General features: G+C 35.2%; 1 protein-coding gene across 2 annotated transcripts in view; it reads left to right on the top strand.

Annotated features, from left to right (window-relative positions):
* The window catches only part of Nectin3 (nectin cell adhesion molecule 3), a 105878-nt gene that overhangs the window by 35578 nt on the left and 54004 nt on the right, over positions 1–16296 (top strand). Inside the window, exons 2-6 of one of the 2 annotated variants that reach the window (XM_075963988.1) lie at positions 1961–2302; positions 3566–3862; positions 5376–5493; positions 8600–8751; positions 14372–16184. In XM_075963988.1, coding sequence (XP_075820103.1) covers positions 1961–2302; positions 3566–3862; positions 5376–5493; positions 8600–8751; positions 14372–14952 — 1490 coding nt within the window. In that variant the 3' untranslated portion in view covers positions 14953–16184. Of the gene's footprint in view, positions 1–1960; positions 2303–3565; positions 3863–5375; positions 5494–8599; positions 8752–14371; positions 16185–16296 lie in introns of those variants that run through there. The other variant, XM_075963989.1, reaches the window with a different exon arrangement.

Here is a 16296-nt window from a genome sequence, read left to right as displayed (position 1 = left end):
CTACCCAAAGGATGGGAAAGAAAGGGTTCCATTTCATGGAGTGGGCCTTAAGTCCAATCAGATATTATTGGTTGGTTAGCTCCGCTATTACATTTGAGAATCTTGCAGATGGAACATCATTGTAGATCGAAGGATTTGTAATTGGGTTGGTGTTTACCTTTTTGCCTTTGTGCACACAGGGTCCCTTCTGGTGCCGTGAACATTAGTCCATAGGAGTGAAGGCTCTAAATTAAGGGCCAGCTCTCCTTTTTTCTTGAAGAGTTGTGGAGCCTTACTGTCAGTTTGTGGATAGGAACCAGTAGCCCTAAGAGTGGCTTGGGTTGTTTGGCCAACAACTGATTAGATGTAACCCCATTCCCAGAACTGGAGGCTTCGTTTGGTAATGAGAGAGATATCCAGTTGGTTCTGTCTCCCCGTTAGCAATTCCATTTAGATGACCTTCAATTATGTATATATTTTAGGATTCTACTATATTAGACTTCCATATGACTTCTCAAATGGCCCTTAGTTTTAGCTGTCCCTCCCTTACCCACTTGTTCCCTTCCTTTCCCATTTGATAGTCCTGTTCCTGTCTTCCAGTCAAGTCAATATTCATGATACTTTTTCATGAGTTTGCATAATTTCTGGCTTAGTGCCTGACTTTACCCTACTTCATACTAAAATACCTTAGAATACTGTACATCTTGAGCTAGTTATTTTCGACATTTCGAGTCAATAATGAGTGATAATGAATTGAGGGGTTCTTGATAACGAGCAATGGTTTAAAGAACGCCAAAACATTTTCTTTCGTGGTTGCTAAAGATAGTGTTATAAATGATCGGTTTCCTCCTATAAATAATAAATATTAGTCCCTTCCTATAGTAATCTGTTAGAAGGTCCTTTTTCCATTTTATTGACTTTTTTGCAATATTTCCCCCCCCGAAAAGAGAGAATATTGTTTAAGACCATTGTCTAGTCCTGATTGAAGAAAGCTGTGGGCTATGAGTCATCAGGCGAAAGGCCAGCTTTTCTATGTAGCGGGCCTTGTCAAAACAAAACAGAAAGAAAATAGTGTTTGAATAAAATTTAATGCATTTAAAAATTATTTTCATTCCTTCTGCACTTGTATATTCATTTAAAATGTTAGAAATGACATTATTTTAAAGATGTTTTTGCAATTTATGTTTTGAGGACTTACTTTGGCTTCATAGTTTTTGTTGTTTCCTTGTCAGGTGACGTGTGGTGAGCTCTCTGAGGGCAGTTTGTTTATGTTTTAAAGCATTTACTGAGCAATGTCTTCAATACAGTGATCAGTATTGGTCTCCTTCAGGACAGTCGTGATTCTCTGGCATTTAGGAGAAGTTTGGTGTCATTTCATTTTAAACTTGCTTGTGAAATGTTTTTCACTCTGCTGAAAAAAAGACAATTTTGTATTCATAGTAAATATTTCTTCAGTGTTTTCTTGAAGTTGGTCTATCTCAAAAGATTGTTTTTCTTATAGAGAATTTTAGCATTCCATAGGAATTTATTGTTACATTAAAAATACCTAAAAATTGTTAACTATGAAATAACATCTACTCTTCTTTGGCTCAGTGGGGAGGGGCATCTAGACATGGTTCAGCTGCACCCTTCTTTAGACTCTCACAAAGTTGCAGTCAAGGTGGCAGCTATGTCTGAAATCTCATGTGAAGTCTTGATATGGGAGAATCTGCCTCCAGTGTAGTTCCCTTTCTGCTGAGCTCACTGTTGAATGGTTTGATGGTCATTTGTATCTGACTTCCAGCTGGCCCGGATCCCAGCTCTTTTCAGGCTCTTATCAGGTGTGTGTGTGTGTGTGTGTGTGTGTGTGTGTGTGCGCGCGTGGGATGGGTGGCTGGATATGTGTATGTGTGTAAAGAAAGAGGGAGAGTGACTGTATGTTAGCATACGTTTTCCATTATCAAAACTGTATTATATATATATGTTTTTGTTTTCTTTATAGGTGCCTTAGCTGGATCAATTATCGTGGAGCCACATGTCACAGCAGTGTGGGGAAAGAATGTTTCGTTGAAATGTCTAATTGAAGTGAATGAAACTATAACACAGATTTCATGGGAGAAGATACATGGCAAAAGTACACAGACTATTGCAGTTCATCATCCTCAATATGGATTCTCTGTTCAAGGAGATTATCAGGGAAGAGTCTTGTTTAAAAACTACTCACTTAATGATGCAACAATTACTCTGCATAACATAGGCTTCTCAGACTCTGGAAAATACATATGCAAAGCTGTTACGTTCCCACTTGGAAATGCCCAGTCCTCTACAACTGTGACTGTGTTAGGTAGGTGTGCTTGAGTTGAGTTTGAGACTATGATATCCTATTGAGAATGTTTTCAATCATATAAAATAAAGATTTCTATAAATATGATTTAAATTAAAAACATTCAGATATACATTCTCAAATTCTGTCTTAATGTTGTGTTTCTAGGCTCTCTTAATGTAAGCAAAGCCTGTGTGTACCTGCCTGTAATGCCACACAGTTTTGGCTCTTTTCATAATAGGTGGAACTGTAATAACAGATGTGATTTTCAGCTGGCCGTGGTGACTCACACCAGTAATTCCAGCTCTTGAGAGGCTCAGGCAGGTTATTGCCATATAGTCCAGGTTAACTGGGGCTACAGAATGAAATCCTGTTCTTAAAAACTGAACTGCTATAACATTTTTATTACTTCAATATCAAACGAAACAAGACACGAAGCAGAAAAAAGAAAGATAAGCTTGAGACTGATAGAAAATAATCTGTGCTACATCTAACTTAGAAGAAACTATTTTCCAAGATTTATGTCCAGCCTTTACATACCAGTTAAAAGGAAAAAAAACCCACCTCACCTCAAAATACATTTGGCAGAAAAGGAAATTGAAAATGACCCTACAGCATATGTGATACCCTCCACCATCATTCATAACTTGAAAAATGTAAATCTTAATGATGCATCGTGACATATGTGAGGTTGGAATACTGAATAGTTTAATAACATTAGCTGGTGAATATATGGATACATATCTTGAAGATTGCAAGTTAATTGGCACCTCATGTAAGTTTGGGTAAAATTGAAAATAACCAGGATACAAGCAGTTTTAGTTTGGGGACAAATCAGAGGAAGTTGTTTATAAATACACCAAGATATGTATATGAATGAGTTATAAAAATAGAGAAAAACCCTAGTGTCATCTACCCGTAATAAATTCTGGTATAAATAAATGACTTATTGTGTAAATAAGTTCTATGATAAAGCTATTTTTATTTCAGAAGTAATGACTTTAATATAAAGAAAATTATGATCAAGGTCATAGAAATCTTTTAATTTGATTATATTTCACTCATCTCAAAAGGTGAAACTTTATCAGGACAGCCATCTTTGTGATGATAATATAAAACTTAACCTCTTATTCCAGGTATCCAGTTGATGTTGGCATTACTTAAAATATACTTGTATGATTTTATTTGTATTTGTCCCTAAGACTATAATTATTTTTAGATGTGGATAGAACAAATTGTAAATACTTTATTAATTGAAGTACATATTTTTTTTCATTTTAACAGTTGAACCTACGGTGAGCCTGATAAAAGGGCCAGACTCTTTAATTGATGGAGGAAATGAAACAGTAGCAGCCATTTGTATAGCAGCCACTGGAAAACCAGTTGCACGTATTGACTGGGAAGGTGATCTTGGTGAAATGGAATCTACTACAACTTCCTTTCCCAATGAAACAGCCACGATTGTCAGCCAGTACAAGCTCTTTCCCACGAGATTTGCTAGAGGAAGGCGAATTACTTGTGTTGTCAAACATCCAGCCTTAGAAAAGGATGTCCGATACTCTTTCATTCTAGACATCCAATGTAAGTACGCGCCAGGGTCTGCTTACTAGACATCCGGTGTTTACACCAGTGTCTACATTCAGTTTAAGCTACACACCGCATTTTCTCCTGTAGTCAAGAGTTCTTCGTCAAATCGCCTTTGGTTTGAGTACTGAGTATGCAGTGATGCTCAACTAAAAGTTGAGGCTTTAAAGGAGGCTAACCTTAAGGAAGCTATGGAAACTTGTACCTCAGATGTGTACTACTTAAAAGACCAACAACTACATTGTGTATAACTGGGCTGCTGACCCTGCCCCTGGGTCCTACTGTTTTCAGTAAGAATCCTTTACTTGGGTAGTAATGGTGCATACCTTTAATCCCAGAACTGGGTAAACAGAGGCAGGAGGGGGTCTCTGAGTTCCAGGTCAGCCCAATGTACAGAGCAAGTTCCAGGACAGCCAGGGCTACACAGAGAAACCCGGTCTTGAAAAACAAAACAAAGGATTATCTTTTACTTTATAGGTACATTTTAGCTAGTTTGAAAATCTTTCTTCAGTATTGTTCTAAGCTGATCTTACTGATATTATAATTATTATGTAGTTAAAATATTTTAAAGCTATGATTTGGAATAGTAAGAAACTATATACCAGAGTCCTAGCTGCCTCCTTTGTACTGAGGAGTTCTCATATTTTCATGCGTACCCACATTTCACTTTTCATTAGTTTCTGGTTTTGATGCATTGTGATTTGTTTGAAATTTTAAATTTTTGATTAAAATTGGTTGTTGCTTTCTTTCAAGAGTGACTTAACATTAGGCAGATTGGAGATAACAACAGCAAGTGTTTAGGTCTGCTATCATTTTCATACATGCAGATTGAAGTCATCTATGCTGGGGTTTTGAAGTTCTGTTGTTTTTACTTTTTGGTGAAATGCCATGCTTAGGGGTTTAGATTACACTACTCATTACAATTAAAATTGATTATGCTGTACATATACTAAAGACCCTTTTGGCTGTAGTGAATAGTTTGTTTTGTTGCCATTGAAGCTCTAGATATTTATTGTACTTGTATATAGTCTCAAAAAGTATGTGCCACACCTCTATATTTACAATGAATATTACTTAATTGTAATATGAATTTACTCCTCTCAGATTAAACATCCTTTTCCAGATGGTTATATAAGGAACTTGGTACTAAGGCAGTACCTACATGCCACGTCTCCATATTTAATTAAGTAATATATAATGTTTGTTTTGTTTATGAGTCTACTCTTTTATAATAGGAGTTATGAAGTCTTACATTCAGCATTCTTGCTAAATAAAGCCATAGGTGATTTTATCTGGTATTGAATTCCACCCATCCATCCACTCATTTATCCATTCATTGTCTTAGTCAACTACTGTTTACTGGATATTGTCTTCCCAGGTGATTATGTTGAAAATAAGGAAAAATAAATTCCATTCTTCTAAAGCTTACCTTTGCATTAATGTTTTTTCATTGTATAGTGTATGTACTCCTAACAAAGGATTATAATGTTTGCATTCATTGATTTTCTAGATGCTCCTGAAGTTTCAGTTACAGGATATGATGGAAATTGGTTTGTGGGAAGAAGAGGTGTTAACCTCAAATGTAATGCTGATGCAAATCCTCCACCCTTCAAGTCCGTATGGAGCAGGTAATACAGAGTTAAATGCACAGTAGCCAGTTGTTAAAAGGAGAAAGGTATTTTGAATGCATTAAGATTAATTTTAATCAGTGTATTGTGTAATTAAATTAATAGCTGAAGAAATTAAGCAAAAGGTTTCTCAGTCTTTTTCTACCCTCTTGCTATCTCTCACCACCCTGTCCTAGCATTTCTGTTCCTTACTGGCAGCAATGTTAGAGACTTAACTTTTTTCTTTTTTCCCTCTGTTTGCTATCATAGATCTGATGAAAGCTAGCTCATAGAGAGGAAGCTTCTACTCCAGTTTTAACTTGATTTCTCTGTACCCTATAATTAGGGTATGTGATATCTGCAGCAGTAGATCTAGTCTTATCTAATTCTGGTAGGCAACAGGAATTAGCAAGAAGTTTGGGGCCTCTAGTGCATAGCTAAGTAGTGGCTTATAAAGAGGCATCTACCTCGTGCTGGGATTGTGGCTTTTAATGATCCTGGCTTTTAAGAGCAGCATTGTCCACGCCCTGCAGAATGGCACCCTTCAAACTCTCACTCTTGTTTCTGGCCTACGTTTAAATTTAGCGAGGCTCCCTATGGCCTTTTCATATATACTTCACTGAGATTACCCATTCCTGTCATTGAAATTACTCCCTTCCTGTTGCCTCCCTACATCTTCTACCCTAACCTTCAACTTTCCATCTCTAGTATTCTTTCTGTCTACTTGCATATCACTCATGTTCTGCTACACCCCTTGGGCACACCCATCCCAGTGGCCCTTTTTGACTGGCTTCTGCAGATACTCCAGATTAAACACAAATCTAAAGATTTAGTACTAGGGTCTATAAATGAGACAGAACATGGAGTTCTTTGTTTCTGGTCCTGGGTTATCTCATTCATAATTTTTTCTAGTTCCATTTACTTGTAAGTCTTATTTCCTTCACAGCTGAATAAAATTATATTGTATCTGTCTGCTACATTTTTATTATCCATTTATCGATATTCCTTGTCTTAGCTGTTGTGAATAGAACATCATTTAACATTGTTGAATAGATATCTTTGTAGTAGGATATAAGTCCTTTGAGTATATTTCTAACTGGGTAATATGATAATTCTGCTCCTAGCCCTTTGAAGAACTGATTTCCATAGTGGCTTCATTGCTTTGCACTTCCACTTACAGTGAATAAGTGCTCTCCTCTTCTGACATCCTGGACAATATTTGTTGTCAGTTGATTTCTTTTACATTTTATTTATTGGTTTTTATGTGTGTGTGCTTGCATATGTATATTATTTTCATATAGGAGCCCATGGAGGCCAGTGAAGGGCATTACAATCTTCTGGATCTATAGACAAGTAGACAGTTGTGAGGGACTATATGGGTGCTAGGAACCAAGCACAAGTCTTCTGCAAGAGCAACAAATCCTTTTAACTGCTGAGCCCTTCATTTGATTTCTTGATGATAACCATTCCAGTGAAATAGACTTTCAAAGTAGTTTTAATTTCCCTAATCACTAACAATATCTAACTTTTAAAAATGTCTTTTAGCCCTTTGTATTTCTTTTGTTTTTCCTTTGAGATTTATCTGTTTATATTGTTAGTGTCATCTCTGTTGCTATGGTAAAACACTGACCTAAAGTAAATTAAGGGAAGAAATGGCTTATTCCCGTCTATAGATCACAGTCCATCATTGAGAAAAGTTGGGACAGAAATTGAAGCAGAAAGCTAACTTTTGTGTGCAGCCCAGGTCCATCTACCTAAGGATGGTAGTGCCCACAGTGGGCTGGGTTTTCCTATATCAATTAACAGTCAATTAAATGCCAAAACATCTCCCCATTCATGCCCATAAATCCAGTCTGATCTGAGAAATCTTTCAGTTGTGAGTCTTTTCTTATGGGACTCGGCGCTTTAGCAGACTGGTAGTTAAAGCAAACTAGGACTTAGCTCCCTCTATAGCCTATTTTTAAATTAGATTCTTTTCTTGATGTTTTATTTTCTTGTGTGTGTATTGTATACATTAACTCTGTAGATAAGGAGCTGGCAAAGATTTTTTCATTCATTGTATGGACTTTTCTTTGCTGTACACAAGCTATTTCATGAGGTCTGATTTGTTAGTTCTTGGCTTTGTTTTTTAAGAGACTCAAATTCTGTTTAAGAAGGCCTTGCCTATGGCTGCATCTTGTACCACATCAGCTTCCTTTCGCTCTAACATAATGGTTTTATGCCGAGATCTTTCATCCATTTAGAGTTGTTTTTTGTGCCAGGAGACATCTAGAGATGTAGTTTCCTCTGCAATGAGTGGTGTTGAATACAGAGCTCCATGACTGCTCAAGGTTCTGAGATCAAATGATAGTTGAGTGCTCAACCCTGGATGGGACATATACCACCCCATCAAATGCTCGAGCAATATTTTGAAGAGTGGGAAGGAAACAAAAAGCAGGAAGATGGGGAAAGAGCTGCGAAGTATTGTCTTCTGTCCCTGACACAATCAGTGCAGGCTATGGCAGCCTCTAGTGACGCTGCACTAGATTTGACCTGTCTCCAGCCAGTCGTTGTTCATGAAGGGACTCATAGGACACAACCCCTGCTTTTTGAACTGTTGGATATCCTGTGTTCTGGGGAGAGGGATGAAATGTGTTGTGTTCATTTAGGTACCCACAGATGAGCCCACTAGGTCCCAGGGAATAGTTCTAAATCCATGGTCACACCAATAACCCTGGTCAACTCAGTGTGACACAAAAAGACATGAATAGGAAAAACAACTCTTCAGGGGTCAGGCAAAGGGGGTTTGGAACTTCAGAGATATTGTGGATGACAGTTACCAGCAAATATATGTGCAACATATATTTAATTGGTGAAATTGTGGAAGAAATTTAATAAAGGCTATGAAAATCTTCTCATTATGTTGACCTGCGTAACATACATAGAATAAATTTCTAAAGAAGTGGGTATACTTAATGGACTTGGATAGTTAAGGATGAAATAGTTGGAATCAAATTTATATACATCCATGACTAATATCCAACACATAGGTAGTTTTATTGGCATCTTAAAAGTTTGACAATTTAAATAATTGTCAGTGTTTGCTATTTTAAGCTATTTAAAATAACATCATGCCTCTTACTTCTAGGTTGGATGGACAGTGGCCTGATGGTTTATTGACTTCTGACAATACTCTTCATTTTGTCCATCCACTGAATTTCAATTATTCTGGTGTTTATGTCTGTAAAGTGACAAATTCCCTTGGTCAAAGAAGTGATCAAAAGATCATCTACATTTCAGGTAAGCTCCTACCTCCTTCCAAGATGAGTTAAAGTAGTGCTATCATAATAATTACAGTGTAATATTGTGCAATCATTTATTCTCAACAGCTTAGATTCACTGATAGTTTTAAGATAATACAAAAGACACATGAAAGTTATAGCATCTTAAATATGTATACACAGTAGCAGTTTTTTAAAGAAATGTCAACATGTGTATACAACAAATTCTGCACATTTCTTTGACTGGTGGCATGCCTTTCTAAATGCTTTGGTGTTTAATTAATAAAGTGTTTTTGATTTTTGTTTTTTTTCTTTATTTGCTGCTCTGCATGTAATTGTCTAATAAATAAAATGGAATATTAACTTTGTTAGTTTGGCTTCGGAAATAACATTGTTTGCCATTGGAAATGAGACTGCCATTTTAGGTTAATGAGAGGTGAAGTAAGAATGCTACTGTGTTTTAATGATGTAAAATTTGGTATTTTTGGTCATTATTTTCAGCCCTGAAAGTATTTGTTTTTCATATACTATTTGTTTCACTATGAAAGTTTTGTTAATTTTGCTTAGTATAAATTTGAGCATTCACAGAATATGAACAGAATCCACATTTTTTATTAATAGCTATAAATTACCCATGGAGTATTAATGTAGGAAAAATACATTAAATATTTGAGTAATTCTTAATGATCAGAAGGATATAGCAATCTTCACATCTAACACATGGAAAATGAGGATGATCAAAAGGAGGACTTTGAGATGAAGGTTTGTATTATGGAATGGATAGTTATGGCTCAGTCTCTCCAACTGTATGAATAAGTTATGGATTTTAGAAAGCATTGTGCTTATGTTTTCAGTACAGTATGAACCTGTGCTTGTCCCCAGCACCACTGCAGGCTAGTGGCATGCTTCTGTCGATGTTCAACTGTGCTCAGGACATGGGTTAGTTTCTAGCATATAACAGGCTCCCGTTTTCTTTTTGTATGATCCTCACAAGGAACATAATGCTGTGTAAATCCACATACAGCTCTTTAGTAACAGCACTTCAGTGGGAAGTTAATTAAAGTATATGAGTTGCTTTTTCCCCCAAGGATAAGCCATAGTCAGTGTAAATTTAAATTATATTAAAAACTTAAATTTTAGTTTCCTGGAGAGTATTTATTTACATTTTGTTCCTTTTACACAGCTTTCTGTGGGGCATTTGATCTTAGCCCAAATGTTACATTTTATCTTCTTTACATACCAGGTTCAAATTGGTCTTTTACATATGTATACTGAGTCCATTGGTGATAGCTAAACTTAGACTTCATTTATTTATTTATTTTTATTTAAGAATTCTCCACTTTTGTTTCAGCTGCTTCTTTAGAATCATTAAATATATACAGAAATTGAGCAGGCATTTATAACTTACCTTGTTCAAAACCAAGGTCTGTCCCTTAATCCACACCTTTTTATCTTGTCTGTCCCTCCTTTCAGTGCTTGTGAGTTCTGTCATGGTCACTCAAGAGAATAGCCCTTTTGACAATCTTCTTTCCACTCTTTGTCCTTTGCTCACTCGTTCTCTCAACAGACCTGTCTTAGCTCTCTTAGAAGCTAAGTAGTGTTATCCATTCTACATCTCTCCTGCTGTTACTGTTAGGATCCAGAACAACCGGGACTTTTTACCTAGAAAGCTGTTAATCTCCCTCTTTGGACCGGTCACCCTTCAGCCCTTAATCAGATAAGCAGCCAGTCATCCTTTTAAAGAGTGCCTTATATTATATCACTCCTCCTTAATACCGTGCCTCAACTTTTCTTACCTGTGGTAAAAAACCAGATCTTCACAGTAAGTAATGGCTCCGCGTGTACTCTATGACATCATGTCATCATCTATGTTCCTTGCTCATGGTTTCATCACACGGGCCTCCATTTTCACTGAACATAACAGGCATGCTTCTGTCTGAGAGTTGGCCTTTTCTATTTCTGTGCCTGAGTAGCTCCCCTCAGGTATCTTTGCAGCTTTCCCAAAATGTCATGTTTCCCAACAAAATCTCTCCTCTTTCTATGATTCTCCGTACCATTTTACTACCTCCTGTCCTCTGCCTTATCCTTGTTTTCGTACTTGTTAGTATGGTGTACTGTATATTTTTATCCATATGCTTATCTATTTTTTATCCCACTAGAAGTTAATTCTTAAGAGGGCATGGGCTTGTATCCATTTTTATCATGACTATATTGCTGCCATGCCCAATAATCTGTGACATACAATAGCTTTTCATTACATTTTTGTTGTATGAGTGAAAAAAAATTAGATTTGGTAACACAACAACCTTATTTTTGTTGTTTAGGGAACTGATAACGAATCCTGTTTTAAAATTAAAATATATTAAGTGTTATAAACTGGGGTGAAAACTTTAGGTAAATATAAAAAGTCAATTCAGTTACCTCAAAGTAGTGCTGATGTTTACCAAGTAATCAAGAATTAGATTTTACCTTTCTCTGCGGAGTCTGTGGTCTGATTTCTGTGCGGGCGCATTCCCTTCTCCGTTGTTGCTTGTGCTGTGTTAGCATCCTAGATGTGCTGCTGCTTTTACAGAGCTGCTTTGTCATTAGCCTCCTGGGTTCTTACCAGGATAAGAGGCTGTAAGTGACGTAGTAAGATCTCATCTTAGCGTTAAGTGAACTTCTAAAAATATGTAATCTAATGTCAAGAGTCAAAGTTTTGCTTAGAAAAATAGAGTTACCAACTCTGAAAATTTGAAGTTATTATTAATATCTTTATGTTTTCTCACATTAATGGCCATCAGGTTTTGAACAGAAGGCCATGGGCTCATGATTGCAGTACTCAGCTTAGGTTGCTGCACTGTATTCTAGCATAGTGTCACTCTCCTGGCTCTCAAGCACTTCTTAGGGTAAGGCTAGCCGAGTGCTGGAAATGGTACTTTTCTGGGTTGCTGTTTGTGTGTACTTTCACATAACTGATTCATTACTTCTCTGAAAGTAGAACCGCACATTGTGACGTTTCAGATCATCACCCCATGCTTAGCATTCTTACTCCTCTATAAAGGTGAATGTCATATTACTGATTTTAGGATCCAGGCGTAAATTCAAGGATCTACAAATGACAATTTCTGACTTTAAGATTTTTTTTTTAAAATTTAAACAACCTATATATAGTATAAAGAAATGAAAGACAATATGTGTAATTTTTAACACTGTTACCACTAGGCTGACTTGTACCTTGTGGCTACAAGGACATTCTTGTATGTACTATATGTTGTACTACTTGGCAAAACTAATTATAATTAGTTGGTGAAACAGACTTCAAAGGCCCTTCTTTTGGTAGCAATCTCAGAATCAACTGCAAATCTTTATCATCTTCTCATATGTCCAACTTTTAACAAAGAATATAAAAATATCTGATTGAAACAATAAGGATGTTGATCACTATTGATAAGTAGCTGTTGATGATTATTAGAACCTTTGACTCCATGCATGAACTCTGATTCATTCTAGATTAAAATAAAAAGATAGGTCTGCTATATATATTCCATATGTTCACTGCTTAAAATGTACAGTGAAGTGTTAACTCATTATGTGTATAACATTATGGCTATGTTACCTTTAACACTAGTTGAGAATAGTAAACTGAAAATTTTCTCAGGCCACTAATAAGTTTTAAAAATTTTTGTTAGTTTTTTTGAAATCTTTATTTTGTTAAATATGAGAAAAAAACAGATTTGTGTACATTTAAAGAACTTTGCAAGTTGAAATAAAAATGTCAAATTTTTAGCAATATATTGTAACACCATTAGTTTCATATTTTCTGCTTGGTTGTTGCACAGATGTATCCGTTGCTCTGAGAAATCTAGGGCATCAGGAATTGTCATAAGCCTTGGAAATCTCCATGTATACAGACGAATATATATATATGTATATATATTTAAGTAATTATATTATATAAATACATATTAACATTATATATTTAAATAATTAATGTAGGCAGTTTATATTTTTATTTCAATGTACTGGTACATTTCTTTTTGCAGTGTTATGTACTATTCAGTGATTTGGCCAACCCGTTAGTCCCCTAAACATATAACTGGTCTCAGAAAGGAGTGTAGATGTTTGACTTACTTCTGTAGTATCTAAACTCATCGAAGCTGGACCACATGAAGCTTTACTGCTTTCCACTGAACAGAATCCATCAATCTTACAATTGCTTTCTGCAGAATGAACTTGCTCAGCTAGAGAAGACTCTTACAAAGTCTACCTAGATTCACATACATGTAGCATTTGATAGCACCCAGCAATAGCTTAAAACCATAGGAACAAGACTTCTATGGTATTTGGTGGTTTGTTGGGGTTTTTGTTTGTTTGTTTTTTGTTTTTTTAATATTGTACTTGCTAAATTTTTACCACATTCTATACATATGGCATTCCGTGATGAAACCTGTTTCAGTAAGTACATTTCTTTAGCTTGTGATGTTAGAATAACTTACCCCATGTAGATTTAGTATTTTTCTAACAATCATTTTAAAAAGCTCTGTCAGACCCACTCACATAAAAATTAATTTTAGGAGATTACCATTTGGGTCATTTTTTTTAATCTATGAAAAAACTCAACATTTTTAAACTCATCTTTTTTTTTTAAATGTAGAACTTTATGTAACTTGGCCTACAGATACTACTTAATGGGCAGTTAACCATTCTTTAATTTTTACTATTTATGTTTAGTTGCTTCTTAATATTAACGGCTACTCTGTAATATGTCAATAAATAGTCCATTTGCATCTAATATTTAAATATTATTAGGATGTTCTCTCTAAAATATTAGCTATTTTCATTTTGACAGTCGATCTTAAAACAATCGCATGGAATTTTGCAAATATAGTTGAAATTCCTTCATTTTACAAATGTTCATATATACTATTCATTGGTTATTAGAGGCGATTATTACATTAAATTTGTGTGTTAGTCTCATTTGATTGTAGCTCACTTGATTGACACAGTTTTAAATATATGCTTTTTGAGTTTTAAGATTACCAAATAATAGTCTTTACTATTATATATATTTAATAAAAAGTTATAGTACTTTTATTTTAAAATATTTTTGAGAGAATTATTAAACCAACGACTTATATAGTATGCTCACTTAACAAGATTCTATGGTTTTTCATTCTTTTAAAAGATAAGTTCTTATCTTACAGACTAAGTAAAGATACATATTAAGAAAACATTTCATTTTTATTGTCTTTTTATTTCCTTTTGCTACTGGCTAAGAATACTTAATTTAATTGAATTTTTCTGTTCATTCTTAAGCCAGCCATGTATAGATGCCTTAAGTAATAATCTACATCTACATTGAGACAATAGCCGTTCTTAGAGCACAGTATTCACTCAGACGTGGGTTGAATACCCTGGACTTACACTGTCGGTTTCATTCTTCTCATTCATTGACGGCTGACTAAGTGTCAGTTCTTTTGTTTTGTTTTGATTTTCAGTATTTGTAAGTGACACTACTTTCTAATCTTAAGAATGAAAAACTATTGTTACTGTGAATATGTATTCATTAACTGTGCTGCCTGTTCACTGCTCTTGGATCAGCCTCATTGACATTCTCTGCCTTTCTGTGTCTTGTCTATCTTTACTGTTTCCATTAGATCCTCCTACTACCACCACCCTTCAGCCTACAGTTCAGTGGCATCCCTCAACTGCTGACATCGAGGATCTAGCAACAGAACCTAAAAAATTACCCTTTCCATTGTCAACTTTGGCAACAATTAAGGATGACACTATTGGCACCATCATTGCTAGTGTAGTGGGTGGGGCTCTCTTCATAGTGCTTGTGAGTGTTTTGGCTGGAATATTCTGCTATAGGAGACGACGGACGTTTCGTGGAGACTACTTTGCCAAAAACTACATTCCACCATCAGACATGCAAAAAGAATCGCAAATCGATGTTCTTCAACAAGATGAGCTTGATTCTTACCCAGACAGTGTAAAAAAAGAGAACAAGAATCCAGTGAACAATCTAATACGTAAAGACTACTTAGAGGAGCCTGAGAAAACACAGTGGAATAATGTAGACAATCTCACTAGGTTTGAAAGACCGATGGATTATTACGAAGATCTAAAATTGGGAATGAAGTTCGTCAGTGATGAACGCTACGATGAAAATGAAGATGATTTAGTTTCCCATGTAGATGGTTCCGTAATTTCCAGGAGGGAGTGGTATGTTTAACAACCACTAATGTGACTTCACTATGTACAATGTTTCATTCATACTAGTTGATCATTTTCAGATTGTTCATACTTTTTCTTGAGGAAGAATAAGCTTTTCCAAGTTGATTTCAAGCTTACTTTTTATATTCTGATCTGACAAATGAAAATGTAAGATCTGGGTTCAATGTATCTGAGCTGCTTTACAGTTTTTCACTGCTGTACTACTGTCTCAAGAGTTAAATTCTAATGCAGAGTACTTTATTGGGCTGAGGCACACAGGTAAGAAGAGATGTCAACGTTAAATGTATGCCGTTTTTGGTACAAAAATTAAAAACAGAAAAAAATGAAACTACCTTGGCATTGTGTATTAAATGTTTACCTAAGACTAGAATCTCAAGTATAATGTCATGTAACATGGTACCTCTCAGAGCGTATCACCCCTAGGTGTGCTCCATCAAAATTGACAGTAAATCTAATTCAGAAATGCTTATATATTTTTAGTATACTAAAATTATTCATTCTGATGGAGTATCTTTCATTTTCAAACATTGTTTTCTAAGTTTCTATATTAATAGAATCTTTACCTCTGAATTTTAATGAGCCTTGCCATAACTTCTGTAGAGTGGCTTTTCAAAGATATTTTGTTGCACTAAAACCATGGCCATAAACTCAGTGAATATGATGTTTGGAAGAGCATAATTAGCAGGTCAATATTTTTGTCCACAATACATGCAAGAGTAATAAAATATATGCCTCCTAACACAATAATTATTAATTTTTTTCATCTCTGGAAGAAAGTTCTTAAGTTGTTTTGTGAACATGGTTTTGGTATATGAAGCATTGGCCTTATTTTAATGCTTTATTTGCTAAGTATATGAATAGTGATGAAAGTATGGTACACAGATAAGTACAGAGAGAGTATTTGAGTATATTCGTGTGCCAGATTTAGACATGAGCTGTTTCAGCTAGGAATCTACGCAAAGAATTTTCTAGATAATCTTGATCTAGTATTTAATGTTGGTGTTGTTCAAACGGGTAACTGTAAAAAACAATTAAAATAAACTTTGAAGCTTGAGGTTTAATTAGAGAAATTGAATTATAGAACCAGTTGTTGATAACACTTGCCGATGACTATTGGTAATTCATCCCTTTTCTCTCCATGTCCTCCTAAATGTATGTATATGTTTCAAACTTTTTTGTTTTCATTTTTGTTTTTTTTTTCAAATTAAAACTGGAAACATATCATAAGAATTTTTGGGTTTATTTTGTTCATTTGTATCACATAGCTCATTAACTATATTCTTTCCAGTATCATATAACTTTTGAGACATGTTATATAAATCTTCAGATGTTAATCTTTGTA

This window comes from Microtus pennsylvanicus, chromosome 1 (assembly GCF_037038515.1).
Source record: "Microtus pennsylvanicus isolate mMicPen1 chromosome 1, mMicPen1.hap1, whole genome shotgun sequence".
Lineage (NCBI taxonomy): Eukaryota > Metazoa > Chordata > Mammalia > Rodentia > Cricetidae > Microtus > Microtus pennsylvanicus.
This window is presented reverse-complemented; position numbering and strand designations above follow the sequence as displayed.